Source organism: Geotrypetes seraphini, chromosome 1 (assembly GCF_902459505.1).
Source record: "Geotrypetes seraphini chromosome 1, aGeoSer1.1, whole genome shotgun sequence".
Taxonomy (NCBI): domain Eukaryota; kingdom Metazoa; phylum Chordata; class Amphibia; order Gymnophiona; family Dermophiidae; genus Geotrypetes; species Geotrypetes seraphini.
In genome coordinates, this window is record NC_047084.1 from 6634592 (window position 1) to 6651591 (window position 17000).

The 17000-nt window shown below is 40.5% G+C and overlaps 1 protein-coding gene across 3 annotated transcripts in view; it reads left to right on the forward strand.

The window, feature by feature from the left end:
• Positions 1–17000, forward strand: part of FAM172A (family with sequence similarity 172 member A) — a 584686-nt gene that overhangs the window by 336705 nt on the left and 230981 nt on the right. For 2 of the 3 annotated variants that reach the window (XM_033918947.1, XM_033918858.1), the window contains exon 8: positions 5142–5261. The exons of the other annotated variant lie outside the window; for it this stretch is intronic. In XM_033918947.1, coding sequence (XP_033774838.1) covers positions 5142–5261 — 120 coding nt within the window. The remainder of the gene's footprint in view (positions 1–5141; positions 5262–17000) is intronic. 3 annotated transcript variants of the gene reach the window in all.

The window sequence follows — 17000 nt, forward strand, 5'->3', positions numbered from 1 at the left end:
TTAGGCATCAAAACCACTCTTACCTACAAAATGCAGCTCATCCAGAACACTGCTGTAAGACTGATCTTCAAACTAAAGAAATATGATTCAATCTCAACCTTCATCAAACAATTACACTGGCTTCCAATATCATCCTGGATAAACTTCAAAATTTCATGCATCTTACAACACATACTGAATGGAAACTCAGCTGTTCCCCTCATCCAGCTATTCTCAATGGCCTGGCCAACTAAACCTGACATCTACAAAGAATCTCCACTACAAGCGAATCTTCGACTCTATACTAACATACCTAGGAGTAAAAACCTGGAATGACCTCCCTGATGCAATCAAGAAGTAGGCAAACTACACCTCATTCAGGAAAAACTTGAAACCCATCTCTTTGTCAATTAACTGTCTTTGCTTCTATTTTAGCTACTCTCTGTCCTCTTTCCCGCCACTTAGACACCACCCCTTATCTTCCTCTTGATCTCCAATCAGTCACCTAGAGCTTGCAAAGGTTTGTGCGACTCACAAATGGAAGATTAGATTAGATTAGATTAGAAGGAAAGAAAACTATAGTAGGAATGAGAGAAGGTACTGGAGATGCTGAAGATTAAGGAGGGAAAAGTCAGGAGGAGATTTCAGACCTTATGATGGGAAAATTCAAGGTATTGGCGGAATAGAAGACATTATTGTAATATAATTTGGACACCCAGTCTTCCAATTTCCTAAGATTTTCCTGCAGTTTTTCACAGTCCACATGCATTTTAACAACTTTGAATAGTTTAGTGTCATCTGCAAATTTAATCACCCCATTTGTCATTCCAATTTCCAGATCATTTATAAGTTAAATAGCACTGGTCCCAGTACAGATCCCTGTGGCAAACCACTATTTACCCTCCTCCATTGAGAAAAATGGCCATTTAACTCTACCCTGTTTTTTGTCTAATAACCAATTCTGAATCCACAATTGAACATTGCTTCCTTTCCCATGGCTCTTTAATTTTCTCAGGAGCCTCTCATGAAGAACTTTGTCAAAAATTTTCTGGAAATCTAGATACACTACATCAACCAACTCACCTTTATCCACATGTTTATTCACACTTTCAAAGAAGTCAAGCAATTTGGTGAGACAAGACCTACCTCGGCTGAACCCATGCTGACTTTCTCATTAAATCATGTTTGTCTACATGTTCCACAATTTTATTTTTTATAATTGTTATCACTATTTTGGCCATCACTGATTTCAGGCTTATCAGTCTGTAATTCCCCGGATCAACCCTGGAACCCTTAAAAAAAATCAGCGTAATATTGGCCACTCTCCAATCTTCTGGTACTACAGATGATTTTAGTTACAGGTTACAATTCACTAACAAAAGATCAGTAATTTCATGTTTGAGTTCTTTCAGTAACCTGGGATGTATACCATCTGGTCCAGGTGATTTATCATTCTTTAACTTGTTAATTTGGCTTAATATGTCTTTCAGGTTCACTGAGATTTCTTTCAATTCCTCTGCCTCATCACCCTTAAAAACCATTTCCAGTTCAGGTAGATAGATCTCTTATATCTTCTTCCATAAAGACCAAAGCAATAATTTCATTCGGTCTCTCCGCTATGGCCTTATCCTTCCTGAGTGCACCTTTTACTCCTTGGTCATCCAGTGGTCCCATGGATTCCCTCACAGGTTGTCTTCTTCTGACGTACCTAAAAAATTTGTTACTTTGCATTTTTGCCTCTTTGGCAAGTTTTTCTTCATATTCTTGTTTAGCTTTCTTTATCCACTCATGACCCTCCCATTTTTTGCACCCCCTTTTTGGCAAAGAACCTAAATTTACATGCACAAATTTAAATTTAACCCAGTTAATACTAATAATTACTTGTTAAGAACCCAGTTATTAGCACTAATTGACTCATTATTCAATTAAGGGCTCCTTATACTAAGCTGCGTTAGGGCTTTAACGCGCGGAATAGCATGCGTTACAATGCCGCATGCTCTAGACGCTAATGCCAGCATTGAGCTGGCATTAGTTCTAGCCGCGTAGTGTGGAGTTAGCGCACGCTAATCTGCATGCGCTAAAAATGCAAGTGCACCTTAGTAAAAGGAGCCCTAAGTTGGGTATGCCCAAATTTGCGCACACAATTCAAAGCACCTTGTAGAATTCAGGGGATTATACTGTATATTTCCTATCTTTTTCTATTGTATGCACCTTTATTGCTTTAATCATGATTATTATTATTGTCAAATTTTATAAACATAAAATAAATAAACCTAAAGTAATAACCCATAAACAAAATATAATAGTACCATACACACCTTCAAAAGCAGTGTTTTAACTTTTTTAAGGAACGTCAAGCAATTTGTTTCCTCCCAAATAAAAGTTGTTAGGCAATTCCATAATCTTTTCCAGCAGTGAAAAAGATAAGATTTTGCATTTCTGCCAGTTTAGCTTGCTTCAGTGAGGGAACAGATAAGGAATACCAGAAGAATGACGTGTACAAGCCAGTTGATACTTGGTTTCACAAATCTGGCACTCGGCATCCTTTGCTTCTCATAATACAATAATAAGACACCAACCAATTACTCTTCAACAAGTATGGATTTTATTAAAGGCCACAGCCATAAAAGCCAATCACAATTACAAAACCTCTTAGCAAGCAACCAAATATATGCTGGCCATGTCAACCTTGGTTCCTTCCTCCTAGAGCTCTTGACCCAAGACCCATTCTGCTTGCAGCCATCCCCAGTCCTTCTGACACAAAATGACAGTTCTCTTCTCCATCTGAACACTCGCTCATTAGCACTAAAAGCATGGTTTCTTTCACCGAACAAGCAAATGCCTTTCTGAGGGAGTTTCTGAAGTCATTCAAACATGTAGAAACCTTCCACTCAACGTTATGTTTCAAATGGACTAGATCCTCTGCTTGATGTGTGCTTCATTCTCTTGAATGTGTCTCATGTCCACTCCCCTCCATTCTGGCCTACCTTCTTCATTATTCAGGACTCAACACCAACTTGATTTGAGTACATATCAGTGCCACACTTCACCTCTTGGTATCCAGATTCATGAAGATATTTTACCACACTAAACCACCTGTCAAGCCTCTACCTGTGGCCTGGGACCTCAGTGTCTTACTATGTGCTCTAATAAAGTCTCCTTTTGAGCAGCTCTCAACCTGCTCTCTCAGTTTCTTACTTGGAAAGTTGTTTTTCTCAGATCACTCACATCTGCATGCCAGGAGATTAAGCGTCAAGCACTAGAATCAGAGACACCCTATATGAGATTCTACCACGATAGAGTAGTCCTTTGGGCTTCTCCAAAATTCCTCCCTAAAGTCATCTCAGAATTTCATCTCAACCAATCTATAGTTCTACCTGTCTTCTTTCCAAAGCCACATTCCCATCTAGGTGAAGCATCTCTCCATAACTTGGACTGTAAATGTGTTCTCACATACTACCTAGACCAGACTAAACCTCATTGAAGTTCCTCCCAGCCTTTTCTAACTTTTGATCCTAACAGACTCGGAGATCCTGTTGCCAAAAGAAACATCTCCAATTGGTTAGCAGACTGCATATCCATCATGTATACTCGGGCTGGGCTGAGGCTGCAGGGCCTTGTAACAACACAAGGTGTCTGAACAATGGCTGCCTCAGTAGCTCATTTCTACTATGCAGCTATTGAGGACATTTGCAAGGCAGCCACTTGGTCCACAATCCATACCCTTACCTCTCATTACTGTTTAAAGCAAAACTCCCAAATAGACAGTCAGTTTGGGCAACTTAAGGTTTTGCCAGGCTCATGTTATATATCTTCAGACTCATGATCCTGGCAGCTTGGGAGTTCCAAATGTGAGAACATAACCCCGCTTGTCCTCAGAGAAAGCAAAGTTACTTACCTGTAGCAGGTGTTCTCTGAGGTCAACAGTTATATATTGTTACATCCCACCTGCCTCCCCTAGTTAGCTTCGTTACTGAACTGCAGATTCCTTGAGCCAATGTCACACTGGGAGGCACTGGCATGCACACGGTACGGGCACTGCTTTAAAAAAATTAAAGTGACAGTATACTTGATATGTGTCCGTACTAGGTTCCATGGATGATGTCACTCACATGTGAGAATATATACCTTCTGTCCTCAGAGAATACCTGCTACAGTTAAGTAACTTTGCTAAATATGTGCCTATAAGTTACACCAGCCATAGCACCTAAGTGCTGGAGACATGTGCAATGTAACTTATAGTATTCTTTAAGTTATGTGTTTTAAATGTGAATCCCACCCATGCTCTGCCCAGACTCCACTTATGTATGTGCCCACCTGTAAAATATGTGGTACATAAGATATGTACTTTATTTATAGATGGGACTTAGTGGGATTTTTGGCATTTATGTACACATATGCCATTATTCTAATGAATTACTTGTGTAAACAGTACGTAATTGTTAGCGCATAATTTGAAGAATTGCCCTATGTATGTCTTATTGTTTTCGATGCTCTGTTTTTGTATACTACTGTACTATTTACCTGTATAGGACCCAGAAAATGGGTATATTTATGCAAATCCTTATTGGCCTCTCCTAGTGATTTTTCTGAAGCATGTTACTTGTGCATGTCCAGAGATTTTTCAGAGTATATACATCTGGCCAACCAGGGACCTTTTCTCTTTGTTCTGTGTGCATGAGGAGAGACTGGTGAAGGAAATTTTGACATTTTAGCCACAGCCATTGAAAATAATTTGTGTACCCACCCTAGGGATCACCCTCAGCCCCACCATTTAAGAACGGGCTGCATGTAAAAGAAAGTTACTTTTAACATAAAAATTTAAATGAAAGAGAACATGGTTTTAAAAGCACTATATTTGAATAACACTGATGTTTAATTTCTTTTACTTTGTCTACTGTCTAAAATGTAAGAGTTTCTTGGAGAAATGCAGCATAAATGTCTTTTGTTATAAAACAAGAATAATGTTCAACTGATGAGATTTATAAGGTGCACTTTTCTGTTATACTTTTAGTAGAGTTTGTCAGCTCATTCATGTATACTAGGAATATACTTTCTTATGCTTTGCCTAGAACATGAAGAAAACTCTTTACTCATAGATAGATAGATAACCATGGGAAACCTGTCAACAGACTTCTTTCAATGCAAATTCCTTTCTGTAGGATAATGGCTCTCCTGAAGAACATGCAGTGTATGTGTGGGATAACTTCATTTCCAAAGCAGCTGCTGAGAATGTGTTTTTTGTTGCTCACAGCTATGGTGGACTTGTATTTGTTGAGCTGGTAAGTATTTATATTTTTGACTCCTTATATTCTGCTAATTGTTAGGACCTTGAGTTTCCCTTGCATTTGTTTCTGTGTGTGTGTATTCATATAGAAGCTCATTTTCAAAGCACTTAGATACACAAAGTACCATAGAAACCTCTGATACTTTGCATGTCTAAGTGCTTTGAAAATGAGCCCCATAATATTCCCGTAATTCTATAACACCAGTCTGCATTTTGAAACTTTTACTGAGATGATTTTTTAAAAGTAGTTGTTCTTGAATCAGTTTTTTATGCTGATTCTAGAAATGACTTCCATTTTTGCCTATCATGTCAGGTTTTTACACAAAATAAGAAGTTATGTTTTCACAATTTTAACTACTGTAAGCACACATGTATTCAAACACCATTTCACACGAGGTCAATTTTTATAGCAAACATTTAAATTCCGGTTTATGGAATGTGACATCTTTCCTCATATTACTGGTTATAGACCCACAGTTTTGCTGACAAACCAATTGCTCTAACACCTAAGTGTAAATGATGTTGCGCACTAAGATGATAGAATTTTTGCCCCTATGTGTATGAATATAACATTCACATGTGTAAGTGCCAGTTGGATGCTAAGCAATATTCTACAAGCTAACCCCCCCCTTTATGAAGCCGCATTAGGCTTTTTTATCGCCAGCTGCTGTAATATTAGCTCCAGAACTCATAGGAATTCTACGAGCGTCAGAGCTTTTACCATCATAGCCGACGATAAAAAAAGCCTAACAGGTCTAGTGGACTCATGTCTGGAATGTAGGGAGCATGAGGTTACACCTCCCAGCCATATTCGTGTAGTTTTTCAATGACGACAGGAGTGGAGAGCTCTATCTTTCCCACAACCCAAAAATTTTCGACGAGCTCAATCAAAAGTCAAACAAATGATGATTTTTGCTTATGGTCATGAAGGCATCATCATCACAGACAAAGTTCCATGTGGAAGAAGTGTCACAGCAGTGTGTTATCATGATTTTTTTTTACAAAAAATGCACAGAAAAATGCACAAAACCCAACCTCAGTTGCTCTTGGCTGAGCCACTCATTCTTCATGACAACGCTCGCCCGTACATAGGAAATGTCATTGAAAAACTACACGAAAACGGCTGGGAGGTGTTACCGCATGCTCCCTACAGTCCAGACATGAGACCACCAGACTTTGACCTTTTTCCAAAGTTGAAACAACTTGTAAGTGGACATCGTTTTGCATCTCTAGGAGAGCTTTCTTCTGCCGGTACCCGAGCCATTCGGCAACTGAACTAAAACGGTGTCTTGGATGGAATAATGAAGCTTCCCAGACATTGGGACTCAGTCATTGCAAAGCAGGGAGACTATATTGAAGGATTGTAAAGCAATACTTGAAAAAAAAATAATGTAAATTTTTTAAAAATAGTCTGCATTATTTATGAAATGACCCTCATATATATATAGTAATAGTGTGATCTAAGGATTTCTAAAGCTGAAGGAGGTTTGTGCTGGGAATTACCTTACATTATGCAAAATTGCATGTACAACAAGGGACAATTAAGAAGCCAAGTTCTGAAACTCATGTTGTTGTTTTGGGTTGGACTTTATCCCCTCAGAGATAAGTACTAATCTTCCTCAAGCTTTCGTCCCAAACCCTAGCTCAAAGTAAGAGTTGCTATAAAGTTACATGGGACCTGAATGCACTAACATACCATTCATTCAGAAAATCACTAAAAACCCACTTATTCGACAAATTTATCTAATCCCTCAACTCTGCTCAACACCTATCTCGTCTTTCATGTCCCTTCCTACCCTATATCGCCCCGTCACTTAACTCTCTTCTACCCCTTCCTAATTCTAACTGATGTTACCTCGCTGTCCTTACAGCACCTCTTGTACACCATCTTGAACTGAAAAGGTATGATGGGATATAAATAAAGCAATTATTATTACATTTTCTGAGATATTTGTGTATTGTTGCTCTAAAATATGAACTACATGAATATATTTGAAGGACCACCCAAACCATGCCCAGAACGTGTCTCCTTCAAATCTGCATGTGCCATGGGCTTTTCAACATTTATAAATTTAGGGTGATTTATTTGTGTACATTAGTTATAATTTCTTCCTTACAGTTGTTTTTTATAGGGAACTTACTTACTGTAGGCAAATTTAATAGGGATGTGGTGGAATCAGGGCTGGCCCTGTTACTAAGCATACTATGGGGGGTGGGGTAAAGCAGCAGGAGAGCAGCATTTCCTCTCCCATATCCCTCCCCCATCATATGTTTACCATTCTCCCCCCCCCCCCACCCTTCTCTGCCACTGCTACCACTGCCCTACCCTTTCCCAGACTTGGGCTGAAAGGGAGAGGAGATGCTGAATTAGGTATTGGATTACTTAGGGTGAGGGAAGGGAAGGATGTTGGACTTTTGGAAGGAGGGGAGGATAGGGAAAGAAAAGGGGATAATGGCCATTGGTGAAGGGAGGGGAGGGAGGTGGAGGGAAATGTTGACTACCTAGGGGAGTGATGTCTACTTGGGAAAGGGTCAATGCTGGCCACTTAGGCAGAATTTTCCTTACTTTGGTGGGAGGGTATGAAGAAGAAGAGAGATGCTGGCTATCTGGGGGGCAGGGAGGGAAATAGGATGCCAGACTATGGAGGACATTAGGGAAGGGGAGATGCTGGACTTTGGGGAGATTAAGGAAGGGTAAATGCTGGGCTACAGGAGAATAGGCCTTTAAGCTGCCTGAAAAAAAGGGGGGGCATATGGCTAAAATTTTCCTTAGGGCATTGGATACCCTTGGGACAGACTTGGGTTCATACACTATATTAGAGATTTTAGGAGCAGATTAGTAAAAGAACACTGACTAGCAGTCAGGAAGATGAATGGATTAGATGTCCTCTTGATTTCCCTTTGGCTCTATATTTTTATGATTTTAGATAACCTTCTCTCCTCTCCTCCACCAATAGCACTCACGCCAAATTTTAAAAGAAATGGTTGTAAGGTGCTTATGGAGTCCAAAGAAAAGACATCTTATAAAACTTTCCTTTTTAATATCAACATTCTGTTGTTGTTTTTTCATTTTTTTTTTTTTTTTTACTAATCATGCTTGTTCCTTGTATGTGAAACAGTTGGTGCTGTACTAGTCTGTTGACTGTGTGTGAGGAAATGCCCAGAGTTTCACACCAGCATTACAGTTAAAATGAGCAGTAAAACAAAACACTTTTTTCTTCTATTTTTAATATTTTTTTTCTGACTCTTTCCTCCTTGTTCTCTGCTTTCTTTTTTTCTGCATTTATGAAAATAGCAGAATAGAGTGCTTTTTTTGCAATGATTTATTGGTGCGTCCAATAAGATAATCTGTTTGTTAGATACTTAATTGCACTGTAGTGGTAGTGTCCTATAAACCTGATTTGATGATGATGTTAGAAAGGGAACTTTATTTTAAGATGGATGCATAATATTTTGTAGTGATTTTTATGCCAAGAAATAACTTTCATTGAAAGATGAAGGTGCCAAACTCAGCAAATGACCAATGTGTCATTTCCATGTCATCTGTCTCGCTCGTCATTCTGGTGGATATTCCTTCACCTTTGTTCTGCTTTTAATATAAAGCACACAGATGTTTCAGAACAAGACTTGACTTCTGACCTTGGGGCTGCTGGGGTCAGAGTGTTCAGGGCCTGTGAAATTATCACAAGCTGAGCTAAAGTTTTTCTCCATCACAGGAAGGAACCAGTGAGTGAGAAGTTAAAAAGGAGCTTTGTCAAAAAGACAAGATGGTCTCAGTAAGGGTCAGCTTCTGTAGACTGCTCTCTCTGCAGGAGTTGCATGCTTGAGAGGAAGAATATAATATAACCACTTGCACATCACATATCTGTCACAGGGATCTAGATTAGAAGAGTATATTTAATGTAAGATGGCTTGTTTCAAAATATAAGTTAGTAAGTTGGCTTCTATGTTTCTGCACCCTATTGAATAGAAATTAGATCTTGTTAACATTGATGTCTAATTTAAACCAGACACATTAGGGTAATTTTATAATCCTTGTTTAAGTGCTTACAACTTTGCCTTGGGGTATACACACACAAAGGTATGTGTGTGGCTGATTTATTACATATACATTATGTGGTATACAGCCAGGCCAATTTTCTAATGGAGTTGTATGTTCACCAGCCACTGGGGGTTGTATAACTCTGCTATCTGTAGATTTTGAGACATAAGGAGTGGTGCACTTAAGCAAAAAAGTATGTACCTACTGTGAAAATGCCTTTATAAAAGGCATAGCTGAAAAACCTTCTCACCAGCCTGAAGTGAAGGACTGGTGGGGGGGGGGGGGGGGCAATATTCAGCCACTGACAAAGATTTTGCTGACCACTGCTGGCGTTATACCTGGATATTCAATGCTGGACCATACCCGGGCTTTGGCACTGAATCTTGGGTTTATTCAGTGCTGGCTAACATGGCCGTTTAAGTTAATATTCAGTACTTAACTGGCTATGAGCTGCTGCATAAAGATAAGACTGTGTTTTATGTGATCTCATTTATACGATTACCCTGGCTGGTTAAGTGCTGACTATTGGACTTATCCAGTTGAGTGCCAACTCTGCCCCCCAAATAGCCGACTTTCACTTAGGTGCTAGATACCTACTACTACTTATCATTTCTAAAACACTGCCAAACGCACACAGCATTATACATTACGTTAACCATGATGAGACAATCCCTGTTCGACAGAGCTTACAATCTTATCAGACAGACAAATGGGACAATTGGGCTAAGTGCAACTGAAAATTAGTAGATAGCCCCAAACAAGTGATTTCAGTCATTATCTGGATAATCTTTGCATTTAGTTTAGGCTTACTAAATAGCAAGCCTTTACTTATAGTGGCATTGAACACATACATAATTTAAATGTCAAACTATTACTATTTCCAGTTCTGATGAAAATTTACCCCATAGATTGACAGAGCTGTGGGATATATGCATATGTTATAAAGCACTGAGCAGTTTTGAAATTAAGATAAGTGCTCGCCTTTAAATATTAATGAATAAATAGTAAAAATCTTTTGATTTGGTAGGAGGTGGAGATGCTGACCGATGAAGAGGCTAGCTACTTATAATCCGAACTTGAATGAAATATGTTTGTTTGGATGTAGCCACTGAGGTCTTTTCTCCAGATAAACGACTACATTGGAACTTCCCTTTTGGAAAAAGCTGTTAGATTTAAGAGAAGATATCTGAGGGACAATTGATTACCGTACTACTACTATAAAATTTAAGATTCTGTAAGAAGTGAAGTTTTTGATATGTTATAAAATATGCAAGTATCTATCTATACTTAGATGAAACTTTTATGGAAATGTATCTAACAGTAACAGGGATACTTCTTGAGGCTATCAGCCCTTATAATTTCTCCATCACTATCTCATCTATCCTCCCATCCACTATATTGTCTGACTCTATCAATGAGGCAGTTCCTATAGCACTATACTCTGTTTTGGACACTCCCATGTAGCATACTGCAAGGTGTACCAAACTTCCAGAATCTGCTACCTACATTCCATTGCCGGCTAAAATTCTACAGCCATGCTGACTTTTATACATTTCAGATTCTTGCTGACCTCTTTCTAGTCTGCTATTGCACTTACTAAACAAGAGTATTATGTTCATTTGACAAACTTTTTTTTACATTATTATTTAGGTATTTATATACCACCTATGTACGTTATCTAGGCAGTTTACAATCAGGTACTGAAGCATTTTCCCTATCTGTCCTGATGGGCTCACAATCTATCTAACATACCGGGGGCTATGAAGGATTGAGTGACTTGCCTAGGTTCATAAGGAGCAGTGCAAGATTTGAACCCACAATCTCAGAGTGCTGAGGCTGTAGCTCTAACCATTAAGCCACTTGTGCTCAACCGTTGCTCCATCTTTGCCACACTGAACTCCTTTTTCAGAGTTCCTCTACTTCTAATCCCCCATCTTTTTCTGCCCAGACTTGGACTGAGTGCCTCCATGACAAAGTTCACATGCTTGATCCAGAGTTCTTTACCAGGTCACCTCCATCTACAATTCCTTCACTACATTCTAATATCCTTCCTTCAACCCCTGCCACACTTTTATAAAATCACAACAGAGAAAATTGCATTCTTGTTCTCTCAGGGTTTCCATAGCTGGCATCATGCTTGTTGCAGGTTTCCAGGTCTTGCTGCATCTTGTCAGGTAGAAACCAGTGTTTCAGCCATCATGCTGTGGCTTTCTTCAGGGTATGCTCTGAGGTCTTTTCCAGCCCAAAGTGGCAGCCAGTGCAGGCTTTTCAAAAGAGGAGAAACATGCTCAGACTTGGTTTTGCCAAAGATTAAGTGAGCAGCTATATTCTGGATTAAGTATGAATGTTTAAGAGTGCCAACATCCACTCCACAATAGACTCAGGTGCAATAAAATAGTAGATTAAACAAGAATGTTCAGATTTTAAACATATGCTCAGAAAACATTTTCTGACTAAATTATTTACCATATTTTTCGCTCCATAAGATGCAATTTTTCCACCCCAAAATGGGGGTGAAAAAGTGGGTACATCTTATGGAACGAAAACAACTCGCCTCCCCATCCCCCAGTACTTTTTTAAACTGATGGTGGTCCAGTGCGGTCTTCTCCTGGACAGCTGCCTATCATTGCAGAGCGGCACACAATGCAGGAACGTGACCTTTGTGCTTCCTGCCTGGTCCCGCGCCGCTCTGTGATTTGCAGCCGTCCAGCAGGAGACTGCACTGGACCACCGCAAATTTAAAAAGGTACCGGGGGGGGGGGGTGTTGTGGGCTGCTTCAGGCTTCCTAGCACCAGACCACCAGATGCACCCCCTTGTAGAGGAGGGAAAACCAAGAAAAAAATCTGAACCAAACTTTTTTTCCTTGGGTTTTCCTCCTCTACAGAGGGTGCGTCTTATGGTCAGGTGCATCTTATAGAATGAAAAATACAGTATTTGAGGTTGAAAAGTTAAAAAAGAATCCAAAATAATACCATGGACTCTTATAAAAGAGTATTGAACTGAAAGAAGTTCACCTGAATCCAATGTAACATGATTTGGGTATGCAAGATTTACAGGACCAAACCAGAGTAACTTGGTTTTTGATGGGGAGAGGAACCTTGGAATGATAGTGTTTGAGGATCTGAAGGTGATGAAACAGTGTGATAAGGTGGTGGCTGTAGCCAGAGGAGTAATCAGCAGAAAAAGGGAGGTGTTGATGACCCTGTGGTGAGGCCACACTTGGAGTATTGTGTTCAATTTTGAAGACTGTAGCTGGTGAAGGATATAAGAATGCTTGAAGTGGTCCAGAGGAAGGTGACAAAAATGGTTGTGGTTCTGTGCCAAAAGTATGAGAACAGACTGGAAAACATGAATATGTATACTGTAGAGGAGGGACAGGGGAGGTATGATACAGGCATTTAAATACTTGAAAGGTAGAACCAAATATTTTCCAGAGAAGGCATAAATTGAGATTGTGGAGAGGTAGACTTAGGAGTAATGTTAGGAAATTATTTTTTACAGAGAGAGTGTGGATACCAGGAATGCGGCCTTCTTTTCCTGTTTTGTTTACCGGTACTTTCTTAGAAGGGTTTGTTGCCTCCTTTTAGTTTTGTCTGCAGCATTTCTATTTCACATAGCTGTTCCCATCCAGGTAACAACTCAGGGCTATATTCTCAAAACTTTGCGTTGAAAAGCAATGGGCCGCTGTCACAGCCGTTATTGTAGCAATTTCAAAAAGGCGAGTCATTTTCCAAAAAACATGCATGCAAATGAGGTTGGCAGAGAGTAGCAAAGGTTTGCTAAATTTGCATGTGCCCCATTGTTGGTGATAGTGATCAGCACACACGCAGAAAAAATGCACACACAAAAAAATTGAAAATTGGCAGAAGGGAGGCCCACTCCCTCCCACCATTGAAGTCAAGCAAACCCCCCCCCCCCAACACCCCCTGGAAGTGGGAGAGATGCCCACGCCCTCCTGCTCCCTTCTCCTTACTTTGTTACGATGGCTGGCTGGAGGGATGCCTACACTCTCTGGCCAAGAAGGAGAACTTTTCTAGCAGTTGGTAACGATGTTTACAAATGGGGAGAGTGTTTCTGATGGCTTTTATCTGCCATCATGTTTCTATGTTTCTATCGTGGAATCTCTCAGAGAGAGAAAGAGATAATGGCTACTGCTGCTGGGCAGACTAGATGGGCCATTTGGCCTTTATCTGCCATCATGTTTCTATGTTACAGTAGGTGATCATTTGGCATCTAGTGATCATGCGTGTACTTCAAGACTCTTTCTCAGAACATGTCTACACATGAGTTGTGTAAAAGTACATGCCATGCCACCATGTGTATTTTTACACACATACAGGCTCTTAATAACCCCCCCCAAAAAAAAAAGAAAACACCATAGCTGTTCAAATAGCATCTGAAATTGAAACTTGGACATCCTAATCACCAGGACATCCAAGTGCTGATAATCAAAACTATCTTTCTGGACGTCTAGTGAGGTGTCCCAGCCTCTGTGCATCCAGAGCATGAGATGGGTGTGGTGGAGGCATGCTATGGGTGGGCATTGGACTTTCCCAAGGGCGGGTTAGACATGGACATCTTGCATTGATATTCCAATGTTCCAAAACACACTTTCACAAGGAAAATACAAAAAATGTCATATACAACATAAACAGTGCTGCTTTGGTTTAAATAGGATGTGTTTCAAAAAATGGAGGAAAAGCCTCAGACTGAAGCCCTCCCACCACCACAATGGTGGTCCAAGGTGGTTGGGTGATAACCTCACTGGCAAAAAACCTCCATTACACTCCCAAAGTATAAAAACCTTAAGCAGGGCTGTCTGTGCAAGGTGATAGAGGAAAGAAACTTTCAACTTATCTTCTGTTGATCGGTACACCGACAGTGGCCAGCGTTTCACGAGTCTGCTGCCTCAGGGTATAAAACAATCCGATCAAACTTTTAACGGGACGCCAAAACGCATCTCCTGATCAAAAGAGATGCATCTTGTTGTTGCATCTTGCATTGATAAACATTTTGCAAGACATCCTAGATGGAACTTAGACATTTGGAGCTAGACCTATTTTAGAAGTGTCTAATTGCCACAAAGGTGCCCAAACTGACCAGATGACTACTGCATGCATCAAGATAAGACACCCTCACACTCCCCCAGTGCTCACTGACCCCCTTCCACTACACAAAAATGAGAACAAAAAGGTACATACCTGTCTCTAAAACAGCAGCATCTGGTATGGGGAAGCCTAGTAGAGCAGCACACAGCTATCTTAAGTAGCCTGGTGGGTGGGATAGTGAACCATAGAGAGGAGGATCCAGGCCCAAAAGCCACTCTAACCACTACATTTATGGTAGAATATGTGAGTCCACCCAAAATCTACTATACTGCCATGTAGGTACCACCTGCAGCCATAAGTGCTATTGGGATGGTACAAAGGAGGGTATAGTAAGTTTGTTGTTGTTTTTTTTTTCTTGGGGGGGGGGGGGTTGGGGGCACTCACCATAAATTATAAGGGGGTTATGGTGAGATATAGAGCTGGCACCCTTTATGTGAAGTTCACAGCAGTGCCTTCTAAGGCAGGGATCTCAAAGTCCCTCTTTGAGGGCCGCAATCCAGTCGGGTTTTCAGGATTTCCCCAATGAATATGCATGAGATCTATGTGCATGCACTGCTTTCAGTGCATATTCATTGAGGAAATCCTGAAAACCTGACTGGATTGCGGCCCTCAAGGAGGGACTTTGAGATCCTTGTTCTAAAGTGTCCTATTGCTCTGTTGGGATGTCTGTGTGGCCAGTCCATGTAGCTAATCTATGTGGCCATGCCTATGTGGCCAGACCATTACAATGCTGGCCCCACCCATGTCCAAATGGACATTTTCAACATGGATGTTTTTCAGATCGAAAATGGGGTATAAAGTTAAACGTCTCCATGGCCGTCTAAGTAGACCAAAAAAAAAATTATATTTGGATATCCAGCAGTTTGATGATTGAAAATGGCTATTTCTGTTCCTCCAACTTTGGATGTTCAGCTGGAAACGTCCAAATTGGACTTTGTGTGCAAAAGTCCTTTATAAAGTTACTCCTGTAATGCATCAGTAGTACATTTAGGTATACTATACATATTAGCATGAATGTTTATATGTTTATACCTTTACGTCCTAATATGGGCAATAGTTTCTTATTCAGTTGTTAATGCTGTGACTAAATGCTGTTAAGAGAAAACCATATTGTAATCCTTGATAAATTGGCAAAAAAATATTAGAGGCAGATGAGACCAATGTGGGGGGGGGGGGGAAAGAATCGCAGTAAAATCACAGTATACTGCTAGAGTGGTTTTTAGTTTAGCGCAGGGATGTCAAACTTAATCACATTGAGGGGCCGAAATCCAAAACACAGGCTAAGTTGTGGGCCAGACCACCCAGTCTCCGCCCCAGACCCCACCCCCATAATAGTACTACCATTTTTTCCATTCATTTTTCATATATACACACAATATAGTCTTATTAAGAACACATAATGGTTACCACAAAATTAAACCACACAAAGCACACTGTGCATATGCTTCTCAACATCCATTCCTACCAGAACTCAGATAACCCCTATGCAAATATGGGACCACAAACTAAAAGTACTAATATATACAAACGAAACCCTAAGATGCAAGACTGCATGCAGTACTACCCCAGAGAAAAAGAAACAAATGCATTTCTTCCTGAACAGTGCAAAATACAGACAGCAGATGTAAATTCTCAAAATTGACACAATTCAATCACTAAATTGAAAATAAAATCATTCCCCTTACCTTCGTTGTCTCCCTCCCTCCTGTGCCTCAACTAGGTGCCTCCCTCCGGCGGGTGACTTACTTTCTGGCTGGCTCCCACCTGGCTGTTTTATGCGGCCCACAGTGTGATGCCCTCAGTGTTATCTTCTGGCCGGCACCCTCCTCCTCACTGCCGCAGTGTGCATAAAGCAACGGGCAGCGGCTCCTCGCATGTCCTGCACCTGAGTTGGATGAGGCGCGGGACGTGTGAGGAGCCGCTGCCACCCACAGCTTTGTGCACACTGCGGCAGTGAGGAGGAGGGAGCCGGCCAGAAGATAACACCGGGGGTCTTGAGTTTGACACCAGTGGTTTAGCGGATGATAATGATTTAGTATTCTTTTTCTTTGCACCCTCAATTAATTGATTTGTATTTTTATGCATTTGCTTGAAATAAGTTTTTTCCTGCATCTGTAAGCAGTTCACAGAACAGGGATGTAAGTAGTTTGGCTCCTTTCTTTTATGTTACCATAATTTATGTTGTCAAGAGATTACAGAACACTTAGGGTCAATATTCAGCCAATGGTGGTCTGCACTGACCTTTGCCAGCTAAACTAAACACATATATTCAGTGTTGGGCCATATCTGGCACTGGAACTGAATAAACCAAACACTACCACACCCTCAAAAACACCACAGCATACATATGCTCATGATGGGCATTACTGGGTTTCCAGGAAGAAATTATGCAGTAACCAGGCTGGCTTTCAAAGCCAAAAATCCATGAAGTAGGAAAAAACCTCAGAACCCCTCTTCCACCAGCCAATAATATAATTAGAAAGGTGGAGAATTACACTGGGATAAGGTTACTTCATCGGCATAAAAAACCCCTCCTCAAGTGGCTATTTTAACATGAAAAAAGGCCTTGTGTAATGCCGAGCT